This window comes from Ornithorhynchus anatinus, chromosome 20 (genome assembly GCF_004115215.2).
Source record: "Ornithorhynchus anatinus isolate Pmale09 chromosome 20, mOrnAna1.pri.v4, whole genome shotgun sequence".
In the NCBI taxonomy this organism is placed as follows: domain Eukaryota; kingdom Metazoa; phylum Chordata; class Mammalia; order Monotremata; family Ornithorhynchidae; genus Ornithorhynchus; species Ornithorhynchus anatinus.
Genome location: NC_041747.1, coordinates 18,851,315 through 18,863,377, shown reverse-complemented (window position 1 = coordinate 18,863,377; position 12,063 = coordinate 18,851,315). Strand labels below are relative to the sequence as shown.

At 46.5% G+C, this 12,063-nt stretch overlaps 1 protein-coding gene across 2 annotated transcripts in view; it reads right to left on the bottom strand.

The window, feature by feature from the left end:
- Positions 1-987: 987 nt before the first annotated feature.
- EXPH5 (exophilin 5) overlaps positions 988-12,063 on the bottom strand; it is a 50,371-nt gene continuing 39,295 nt past the window's right edge. For both annotated transcript variants that reach the window (XM_029048163.2, XM_029048165.2), the window contains one exon: positions 988-10,263. In XM_029048163.2, coding sequence (XP_028903996.1) covers positions 4,730-10,263 — 5,534 coding nt within the window. In that variant the 3' untranslated portion in view covers positions 988-4,729. The remainder of the gene's footprint in view (positions 10,264-12,063) is intronic.

Genomic DNA, 12,063 nt, shown 5'->3' with positions numbered 1-12,063 from the left:
TGCGGAAAGACAACGCTATCCAAATAATCGGGGAATGGAGAAGTTCCACAAAACAGGAACAGAAGAAGCAGAGTGGCTTAGTGGACGGAGCACGGGCCTGGGAGTCAGAAGGTCAAGGGTTCTAATCCCAGCTCCACCACTTGTCTGCTGTGTGACCTTGGGCAAGTCACTTCATTTCTCTGTGCCTCAGCTACCTCATCTGTAAGATGGGGATTGAGACTGTGAGGCCCATGTGGGACAGGGACTGTGTCTAATCCAATTTGCTTGTACCCACCCTGTCGCTTAGTACAGTGCCTGGCACATAGTAAATGCTTAACACCTTAATTAACAAATAAACAACCAAGAGCCTTTGATTTGGAAAGACAAAACAGAGAAAGGACATAATGAAGCCTCCAAAATCATGAACAGGGTTAATATAGAATTATTATGCTATGAAATAGTGCCAGTTCTACCTTCACGACATCTTGAGAATCTGCCCTCCCCTCTCTATCTAAACTGCTACAACTTGGTCCAAACATTTATCATATACCATCTTGACGACTGCATCAACCTCCTCGCTGACGTCCCTGCCTCCCGTCTCTCCCCAGCCAGTCTGTACTTCACTCTGCTGCCCAGATGGTTTTTCTGCAAAAACAATCAATCCCTATCTCCTTGCTCCTCAAAACCCCCCAAAGGCTACCCATCCACCTCCTCATCGAACAGAAACTCTTTACCATGGATTTTAAAGCATCAGCTCTCCTACACCTACCTGACCTCATCGATCACCCGAAACCATCGGTGGAAGGTACTTCAGTATCTTCCCTCATTTTCTGAAAGCTTTCCTGGGTTTTCAGAGTCCTTGAAAGCTCCGACTCTATTGTACTGGCTCTTCCAAGCGCTTAGGAAAGTTTTCTGCACAGAGAAAGCACTCAATAAATACCTTTGCTTTATTTTAGTGGTTTAAAGAAAGAAAGAAGTCAAAATAAAATCTACATCCACGAGTTTGGATAAGTTATTTGAAAAACGGCATTTATTTAAAATCACATCATCATTTACATCATGTGTCATCTCCATAGAAAGGTTTTATAGCCATTTATATATATAAGAAAATATGTGGATAAAATTATCACCAAAGGATAAAAGAAACAAGGTGCCAAAACAATACACTAGAAACTTGAATTGCCAGTCGTGCGGAGCCAACGTAGTGACACCGAATAATGAAATATGTACATGTATACAAACGTTCAAAAGGTACAGATATTAAATTATTATTATTATAATTAATGCTGAGGAACCAACTTTCCCTCCTCATGCAAAGGGAGAGAGATGTGAGGGAGGGGTTTGGGAGGGAAAATAAGGCAGAATGGAGTAAATTTCCCTGTGTCCCGCACAAGGTTTTCAGATTTAGAAGCCAATCCCAATAGGACCCAACCTGCTCCAAGAAGCGAATCACGAAGGAAGCCAAAGGAGCTTGCTTGACTTTCTGTAGCTCCCCCAAAATTTGACCACTTGTGGGAAACGTGCGGGAGGAGAGAGGAGGAGGATGGGGTAATTCACCTCACTGAGGTGGGAGTTTTTACCCTGGGGCTGGTATTCATTCAGCTTTATCGCTTAGAGCATTGATTTCCAACAGATGTGCCACAGTTCACAGCCTGACTTGGCAATCTCCTGAACGCTGCCGGGTAATTCTGGGGGTTGTCATGTTTGCTTTTCTTATGGGGGCCCGGCACGGATGCACGAAGATATTACATATGCCCATATTTTGAAATTCTAAGGCACGGGCTTACTTCCACAGGTTTGGGGCAATACATGTTCTTTTGGGAAGAGAGAGAGAAAGCGCCTACAGACCATTTCCTATGTCGTCAGACTCCTCGGGATAAACAGAAAGCTGAAAACACTGGTTTAGAATGCACACTTCATGAGTCTACTTCCTTCGGAAGGTCTGCAAAGTTATGATCAGGAATTTATTAACCCGCCGTATATCTAAAACCCGCGGTGGCCCATTTTTTGAAAATCTAATTTAATTTATGCCACTTTCATAGATGATAATGATGGAGTCTCCCATCAAGAAGGTGCCTCGTTCCTTTCACTTCAAGTCCCAGAATCCATATAAAGGAATTGATTACAGTGCTAGTCTGCCTTAAATGGTCCACACGCTATCAGCCCAAGGACAGACCTGTACATGTCATAGCTTTATCCATCCCCCAAAGCTAGCTATTTTACAAATTTACACTTTTATGTTCACTCTCTTCTTTGTCCACCACTTGGGAAAAATTCTAAATATAAATACACAAACAAAGAACACATGCGAAAGAGCCACAATGTCCATTAGATTACAAACACATATAAGAGTCGACTAAACTTCTTTAACGAAGTATTTTGTTTAGATTAAACAATACAAAATGCAAAATGTGGGAGAATGCCAGCCTCCTCAAAGGCTCCTCCTGATTCTCGGGGCAGGTCTACCGAACACAAAGAGAATTGAAGAGATGTCAACTGTTGGGCAGATTTGCAAAGAAGAATTTTTGCCCTGACTCTTCCGATTTGACTGTCGATACTGCCCCAAATCGCAAGGTACGTGCCAATTCTCCTCTTCATACAGGGCTAAGCGCTTAGGACAGTGCTAAGCTCTTAGTAAGGTGCTCTGCACACAGTAAGCGCGCGATAAATGCTACTGAATAAATTGTCTAGTGTAGACATAGTTAAAATAATCATTGAGAGAGACCTTGCTAGGTAGAGCTCTAAGAAACAAACAAAATTTCCACGTTAAAATATTAGGCCTCTAACTTTTATAATTACAATGAATGCATAATTTATGGTTGTCACAAATTTCATTAAATTAACAAGGAAATAGAAAAAGAGCTGGAGAAACATGAACTTGAAACCACACACGAAACTTCATAAATTATAGTTATAGCTTAGTTGACTATTTCATTTTGGATCTGAGGGTCTCATGTCTGGCGCCATTTACTTAAAGACCCTATTTATTTTCAGACATTGCCAGATATCAAAGTTCAGGACAGGTTATTGGATCTCAGAGTCACGGGATGAGAAAGATCAGCAAAAATATAATGTTGTGTCCTCTTTTTTTCACACAGTAAGAACATAGAGTAAGAAAAATAGCCTGCACTGTACTTTCAGCCAGAAAAGGTTATGATGATAATGATAATCACAATACATTACTTTCTCATGGCCCTATTATCCTAAGACCACAAAGTGTTTTATCAAGAAGGATTATTATCATTACAGGGGTGACCCAGACACTGCATAAACAAGGAAAACCAGAGGAACCCAAAACAAACCAAAATCAAAAGCCCAAACTCTAAAGGAGCTAAACAAACTGGCCGACAGCAACATCTGTTCACATAATAATGACACCTAGAGAGCACGAGTAGGCAATTGGAGGTTTTCCTTGTATAATTCTGCTAATGTGTATCCAGTTATTTCTCAACGAGGTCATTCTACAACCAGCTCTCCAGCTAAAACAACAGGAAACATGAGGAGCACCGACAGAATAGTAACATAAAACTCCTCTCTCTCTCAAGAAAGATGCCAAGAAACAAGATGGTGATCATGGCTCCACAGATAGATATAGCCAGGGGAGTGAAAGCAGCTTTGACAAGGGGATGTGTGAGCCTTGGGCTTTCAGCCTTTTGTCAATAGGCCTCTTTCCTCCTTCTGTGTTCATTCGGTTAGCAACCCATCGGGAATGATGGCTTTCGACTCCTGAGGAAAGTATGTGGGAGTTTTAAGGGACGGTGGTGGCTCTGGGCTCATGGGAGAAGCATATCTTTTATGAGCAGGAGCAGGGACATTGTCATTAAAACTAAGTAAGCCTCAGGAGTTCACATTAGGTCACTCTTGGGTCTCGACCTTTCATTTTGTTAACGTGAGTTTCGGTCCTCTCACATAATCCATTCACTATTTGTCCACTTGGGAAACCCTTTTAGGACACAACTGAAGCAAAGGCCCCCACCTCAAGTTTTCAAAATGAAATTAAACACTGAAACCTTAAGGAGACGAGGCGAGAAAAATCATCCTCCTCTGGGGAGGTTTCATACATGTTGTTCAAAAGGAGAAGAGTTCGGCACTATTACCGCCATCATCTTTTATAGTGCTGTGAGTGCTCGGGTGTGCTTGCGAGATTACAGATAGCACGAAAGTTGTTTGGGATGTCTGAGAAGCTACTGGGTGCCTGAATCTCAATAGTGTTAACAGTGAAGGGAAATGGAGGAGGAGAGAGTTAAAGGAAGACAGAAGACGAAAGAAAACAGAAGGATGAAATTGGTTAGTTGGTGGATTGTGACCCCTCCTCCTTCCCCACCAATGTGTCTGTCTAATTTCCCCCCGTGCATTCTTTTTAGCGCTCAGCACTATGTTCCCCATACAGTAAATGTTTAAGAAATACAGTGACTATGAAATTATGAAATTGGAGAACGGAAGAAGGTTGAGACTACAGCCAAAGAAATAATCTTAGGTGGAGGTGAAAGAAGGCAAAGCATAAAACTTCCCAAAGAAATGCTAGACAACCACGCTGGTTGACAAAAGGCAAATTCGCCCTCATTGTTTATGCGGCGTTCAGAGAAGTACACGAGTGCATGAAAACCAGGGAGTTTGCTATGTCTAAGAAGAGACGGTTCGTAGTAGCTGTTTCCTCTCCTAACCTTTATGTGGATATACCACATAATTTTCTCTCTGTTCCCAAGTCTGTCGGTGAAAGGGTTGTACTCGTGTCCCCGTGTGAGCGGAATCACAGTTCTGACTCCTTATCGATTTCGTCCAGATAATATTCGTCGTCCGTCGTCGTGTCAGTGTCAGCATCTGAATCATCCACTGTGACATCTTGATAGATGTTGAGGGGTTCTCTCGGAGACAAGCCATCCACTGACCCCTGGCTACCGGGAGAAGCGGAGCTGAGGGAGTCGTCTCGGTGGGGAGAACTGTTCAAATCATCTTTCAGGAAGCCCGGATTTTTGAGAAAGCAGGGTCTCCACAGTCTTCCTTCCGTGAGCGATCTCTTAACGTTCTCTAAAAAAGCCACCTGCTGTTCTTTCCCAAAAATCCCGTAGTCAATCGGCCTGGAGATATACGTCACGGATCTAGGACCGCTGGTTCTGGTTCTCTGGCTGCACATCGCCCACTTTTCATTTTCATCGCAGGAGACCTCTGAAAAAGACTGGAATCTTCTCTTGTACGCACTGCCAATGGGGAATTCGTTCCCGAGGGTCATGCTGCTTGGGGCCTTGCCGGCAGAAGCCTCCTCAGAAAAATGGCGCTCGCGGGATCTCTGAAGATTTGGGCCTAGCTTTCTCTCAGGGGTACTTAGGTTTTTTAAACTCTTTGAACGATAGAGACTTGGCTCTGGCTCCCATTCCCAAGAGATCTTGATACTTGGAGGTGAGAGGCTGCTTTCTGGCCAGCTGCTATCGGAAGATCTTCCGTATTTTGCATCGGCATCGAACGGTAGCGAGGTCGAAGGGCTCAGTCGGGTCTGAGGATCAGCGAGCTCTACTGCCGTTAAGTTGTCAAGAATGGGCCGCGCCTGGGTTTCGAGCTCTTTTTCGAAGGTTGTTTCTTTCTTCTCACTTCTTTCAGTTATTTTCTTTTTAGAGCTTCCCCCGTTGGGTGGAGAATCTGTGACGCTGTCTCCTTTGTCTGTGTTTCTTTTGGAACGGCTGGCTGTATCTTGCTGGGTTTCTCCGCGTGTAGGAGAATTCCGGCTGGAATCGGAAACATTCTGGGCAGGAGGCTCATTCTTATCCAAATCTGGTGTTTGGGGCACAAGAGAAGAAACTTCATCAGAACATGGACTTTGACTCTGGTTTTCTTTGGTGGTCTCCAGAACCAGTGAGATGGGATTAGGGGGAAGCGGGGTGTCCCGTGACCCGTCAGGAGTCACTGTACCATCTTCACGCCTTGGAAATATACTAGCAACGTGCCTTCTGGAGCTTATATCTTTGGTAGAAAATTTTCTGCGACTCTTGGACATAGCTTCCAGTTTATGTTTAACTGAAGGTCTGTTTTTCCTTTTCTCTAGTTCACCGTTTTTGTCTTTAGGACAAACCAAGTTGGATTTATTTCTATTCACTGTCCTGGAAGGTGAGCCTCGATCACCTGTGCTTCTCGCCTCTTTACCTTTAGGGTCGGTGGCCTGTTCACCTTCCTCTTTAGGGAACCCATGGTTGTTTCGATCGGCCCGACAACTTTGCTTTGGTTCAGTCTGTTGGTTGGCTAAGTCAGGCTGACGATTGTTATCTGTCCCCTCGGGCTGAGGGTTGGATTTAGCCAGAGAAGCTGCCGAGCGGGGAAAAGCTTTACTCTGGGAATCTGAACGCTTCTTATTGGAAATTTTTTGGTCATCTGTCATTGGCTGCAAATTAGGGGAACAATCAAAGTAGGCTACCGCTTCGGGTATTGAGATTTCTTTCGGGTTAATGTCCTTATCATATTTTTTTCTCCATCCGGTAGAGGTAACGGTGGCGTATTTAAGTGCGGAGTTGGCGAACCCTCCTTTCGGATGAAAAGTGTGGTTCACCTTATCTAAGGGAGGCGAGTGAAAAATCTGCTGACCTTTGTCTCCTCTTACTTCCACGGTTCCGGGGCTTTCTTCTGAAGGATGTTCGGCAATAGGGGCTGTTGATGAGCTAGGAGTAAACGCCCTTTCCGTCTGGAAATGATCCTCTCTTTGTGGACTTGTAGGAATGAAGGAAAAGCATATACCGACTGTTTTGTTAAGCGAATCCTCGGAGATTGCTCTAACTGAACAATCCCTTGGGCTGTTAGATTCTTTTTTGCAAAGAGAAACTTCAGTGTCAACTGCGAGAGGAAATGCAGTTGCAGATCCCTGCAATGATTGCTCTGAAGGCTTCTCTGGCCTAGAATGTTCAGGGCTTGGTAATTGCCAAATAGCCGCTGTTTCATTACAGTGAGAATGGGAATCGGTGTCCTTTTCAGCAGGGCTAACTGCAGCCTTTAGATCCAAAGAAGTAGTTCCTGTTAGGATTTGAGGAGGGGATTCAACGCCTTCGTCTCCTAAAGCAGTAGGGACAGCTGCACCCGCTACATCGACAGAAAATTCATATCTTTGGTGACCGATCCCGGGGGACGTTTCGGTGGGTGCATCGCCATTTTCTGTGTAACCCTGGAGGAGGTGACAAATTTTTTTGGACTGCCTCCGTGGTAAAGTGTAATAAATTGAAACCAGCTCAAGACATTTGACATTATCTTCATCCCCTGAAATAGTAAGCGTGCTCGTGGTCTTATATTTCTGCAGGCTACTTCCGGTGTCCATCTTGGACATTTCTGAGGGTTCAGAGGAGTGCTTTTCATCTGTGAGTGAAAATTCATCTTCCGATTCAGCTGTGTGGGATGTAGACATTGTACTGTCACTTTTGGAACAGGTATGAAGACTCGCTTCTTGGTTAAGACCTCTGACTGGAGGTAGAGAGGAATCCTGGATCGATGGGAGATTTCCCTGCGTGTGAAAAGTGGCTTTAACTGGCCCAGCTGATGGAGAAGAATCTGCTTCTGTTATGGAAACAGAAGTCTTGTTTTTTTGATCGGCTCTACCTAATGAATGTGCCTCCGAGCAACTTTCCACGGTCCTTTTGACTTGGAATGGAGGTGGTCCTGTTCTAGCAGGAACAGAACATGCAATTGTCTTATTAGGGCCTCTACTCTGGGGAGCAGGGACTGGATGGAAACCATCAGGGCATTTATTTCCTGCCTCGGTGGAACGGGGATCCACTTGACCGAAAAAGAGTTTCTCTGCGGGATCCTCTTGATCCTTTTGGACTCGGAATGGAGGGGGCCCTTCTCTGGCTGAGTTGGGCATCCTCTTTTTTTCCGATTTTAGAAAAGTGTCAAAAAAGAAACTGGGCGACTTTCTTGGTAAGGTGCAATACACTGTGATAGGCTCAGGAGAACTGGGTTCAGTTTGATGAAGAGCAGGGGCAGAACTGATGAAAATTTCCTTTGTCAAGACGTTTTCTGGCTTGCTTAATTGTTCAATACAAGATACGCGGCGCCTTACTCTCCCCTTCCCTTTTCCCGGACTGAAAGGACACCGGCCCAGACTCGGAGAGTTGGTTTTTTCTTCATTTTTTACTGAAGAGCTCTTCGTTGGCTGTATTTTCTCTTCTGTGCCGCAAATTACGGATGGAGTAAGGGAGGAGCCATGATGAGAAAAAGGTGGCAAAGAACCTTGAAAGCCATGAGGTGACAGTCCTGGAGGATGGAGTCGTAGGACAGTAAGGTCTGTGCGGGAATCGCTACGGACGGTAGAACAAACAGCGGCGCTTTTAAATGCATTACCTTGTTCACCCTCCGCTTGTGAAAGTAAAATGTGCTCCTGAGATTGGGCGGGTGGTCTTCCAGAAGATTCTAATGGCCTGTTCTCCTCATTTCTTTCCCTAAAATCTCCATGACGTATTACTGCACCCTGTGGGTCACATCGATCTGGGGAGGGAAAAGATATCCGAGTTCTGTTTTCATCAGCCGAGGGAGAGGAAGCTCCAGGATCGAGTTTGCTGCCCCCGCCGTGTTCGGCCTCTTTTTTAAGTGCATTTTTTTTATCTCTGTTGGTGAGGTACATTTTTGAAATGTCTCTCCTGGCGGGGACTCTGATTGGCCTTCTTGAAACTGCAGTGGTAGGTGCACTGAAAACGAATCTGTCTGTTGGCTCGCTGGTAGGGTCTCTGGAGAGAGAATTCTGGAAATCTGGGCGAGTGGCAGAGATCACCGGGGGAGCAATGGGTTGTAACGTTGCACCCGTCACGCTTTCCTGGCTCGTCTCATCTAGCACCTCCACCTTTTCGGAACCGCGTTCCTTAGAGGCTTTCTCGATGTCCACCCGTGTGAACGACGTGCTTGGTTGGCTTTGAGCAACAGACAGCGAAGTGACAGAATCCCTGTTGGGAGCGAGGTGTTTTGTGAGATCTCTTCTACCAAGGGAGGAGGGTTCATCAGGCTCACTCACTTTAACGCCCGGGAAGGTAACCGAAACGCTCTCAGAAGTCGAGCCCCGAAGACCTCCCGTGCCATTTAGGGGGCTCTGGACCGCTGACTCCGTATCCCGATCGGCTTCCGGGACGTGAGTTTCTGTGACTACATTCGCTTTCCCGAAATCCAGATGGGGGAAAACGGGTGTGGTAGCGTGAGAGATGGACTCAGAATTCCTGGAGAAGGTGAACCGGTATTCCTTCCTCCCCTGCATGGACGTTAGGGTCTCCCAGCTCTCCGACAGGTCCGTCTGAAAACCCACCTCTCGAACTCGGGACTCCATCTGGCTTTTAGAAACATTGGCCGCCGCTGGCCCAGCACAGGCCCTCCACTGCCGGGAAGGTGGGACCGCTCTGAGAGTCTCCGGAGAGGGCCAGTCGTTCGCCTCATTTGAAATCATTTCAGAGTCTCCGTCGGCCGGAACGCTGCCGGGACAAGAGTCGGGCCAGAAAGGACGGTCTTCCACTGAGGCTGCAGGAACAGGGCCCCCTCTGAACCTTCGGAGACTGCCCGACCCAAAGGAGCGTCTGGGGCAAGACCTAGAGAACTTGTTTTCCCAGGGATAGAGTGGCGTGTTCTCAGAATTATCTAAGGGCTGACGGCTGAATGTTCGAGCCCTGGGGGCGGTTGGTCCTCCGCTCCTGAAGACCGTCTTTGAGCGGTAAAATTCATACTTCCCGTTCTCCTGAAGCCAGCGGGGATACGCTTCCTCGTCCGAGCAACCGACTTCCATTGGCCACTCCGCCTTCGGATGCTCTCCCTGCTTCTGGAAGTCTCCGGAACGAGGGGAATTGTTCCAGACGATAGAGGACAACGGGGTCCTCTTTGGATTCTGCTGGTGGATTCGGGGTGCGAATCCGCTCTTCGTCTGAGTTGGAGACGGAAGGTGCAAGCTGCAGGCCGTGAAACGTCCCAAAACAGGAAAGGCGGTTCGCCGTCTAGATTCAGTACACAGAGAAGAGCTGCCCAAGGTGTTGGGGGCCACACCGACTCCTCCGGAGAGGCCGGGGTCCTTCGTCCCATATATATCGTAAAGTGACTTTGTCCTGTAGGAGACAGTTTGAAAACCTTCTCGGGAAGCCGCTGGCCTTAAGAGATCGTAGATGGACATATTAGAAGCCTCACTGTAGTTACTCCTGTACTGTCCCGGGAAATTGGCGGCTGCGTTCCGCCTAGGGAATAAATGACTAAACTGGGTTCCTGCCCCATGATCGAAAGGAGGCTCGATATTCCCCGCGCTCAGAGTTTGTTCTTCGGCCAGCTTGCAGTCCAAATCATCTAAAACTGAAAAGATGACATTCATTAGTTTTCCTAGAATGAACTGAATCTAGAGCCTAAACAGAATGGAGTCTTACCTCTTGTGTTTTTTACCCAAGTTCCTATCCGACACGCGCGCCAATTCGGGATTTTACCTTCAATGCCAGCAAACGTTTTGCATTCGTTGCCTAACATTTGTTTTCGTTGAGTTTTCCAAATCTCTTATTCATTGGCGGAATCTAGGTGAGAATTCCCAAACTAAAGAGAAACCTATTTAGTTTGAGCAGGAGAAGCAGCGTGGCCTAGAGGACAGAGCCCGGGCCTGGGAGTCAGAGGATCTGGATTCTAACCCCGCCTCTGCCACTTATCTGCTGCGGGACCTTGGACAAGTCATTTTACTGCTTGGTACCTCAGTTACATCATCTGCAAAATGGGGATTGAGACCGTGAGCCCCACGTGGGACAGGGATGGTGTCTAACCTGATTAGCTTCTATCAACCACAGTGTTTAGTGCAGTGCCTGACACATAGTAAGTGTTTAACAAGCAACATCTACAAAACAAACTAACCTGGCACTTTTCCAAGGCTGACTGGTTGCTTTGGCTCCTCTATATCCAGAAGTCAGTTCTCATTTTAATAATAATAATAATAATGATAATGATGGCATTTGTTAAGCGCTTACTATGTGCAGAGCACTGTTCTAAGCGCTGGGGGAGATACAGGGTCATCAGATTGTCCTACGTGAGGCTCCCGGTCTTAATGGCCATTTTACAGATGAGGTAACTGAGACAGTTAAGTGACTGAGTAACTTAACTGAGAAGTTAAGTGACCTGCCCACAGTCACACAGCTGCCAAATGGCAGAGCCGGGATTCGAACCCATGACCTCTGACTCCCAAGCCCGGGCTCTTTCCACTGAGCCAAGAGTCTGTCAGTTTCCCTTCTCACTGTATCGCCTCCTTGCTTCACTGACCTCTTCCTACCATGCCATCTTTCGAGGATCTCTCGCCTTCCTTTTAATTTCCCTTTCTGGGCAAAACGATGTAACATTCACTAGGAGCCCACAGGATCCTATGTTTAACTCTTTAGAGCACGGGCCGAAGACTCAGAAAGACCTGGGTTCTAATCCTGGCCCCGCCACCTGTTTGCTGTGAGACTTCGGGCAGAGTCGCTTAAATTCTTTGAGCCTCCATTACCTCCCATGTAATACGGGGATAAAGACGCTAAGCACAAGTGGGACGCGGACGGTGTCTAACTGAATTAGCTCGTAGTGCCCGGCACACGGGACGGGCTTAACAAATACCATTTAAAAAATACATAAAAATTCCTTAGGAGATCAGGACTCTATACCAATTTTGTGCCAGAGACTTCAAGAGTGTGCGATGAAGGAGATTAAGTGTGGGGGTGATAGTGTCCCCAAGATTCGGGGATGTGTGTATTATGGAGAGAGATCCCAAATGAGGACTCTGGGATCCTTGGGGCAGCTGAAAGCAAATCAATTTTGGACAGATCTGAAAGATGGCTGTTCTCGATCAAGCTAAGACTGCCGCTATGCTACATAGACCAACATATATTGAGACGCTTTCATTCATTCCATCGTGTTCATTGAGTGCTTACTATGTGTACAGCACTGTACTAAGCACTTGGAATGTACAATTCGACAACAGATAGAGACAATCCCTGCCCAGCGACGGGCTCACAGTCTAAACGGGGGAGACAAGGCAACAGAGGAAAACAAAACAAGAAGCAGCGTGGCCTAATGGAAAGAACACGGGCCTGGGAGTCAGAGGACTTGGGTTCTAATCCCGGCTCCGCCATTTCTCTGCCATGT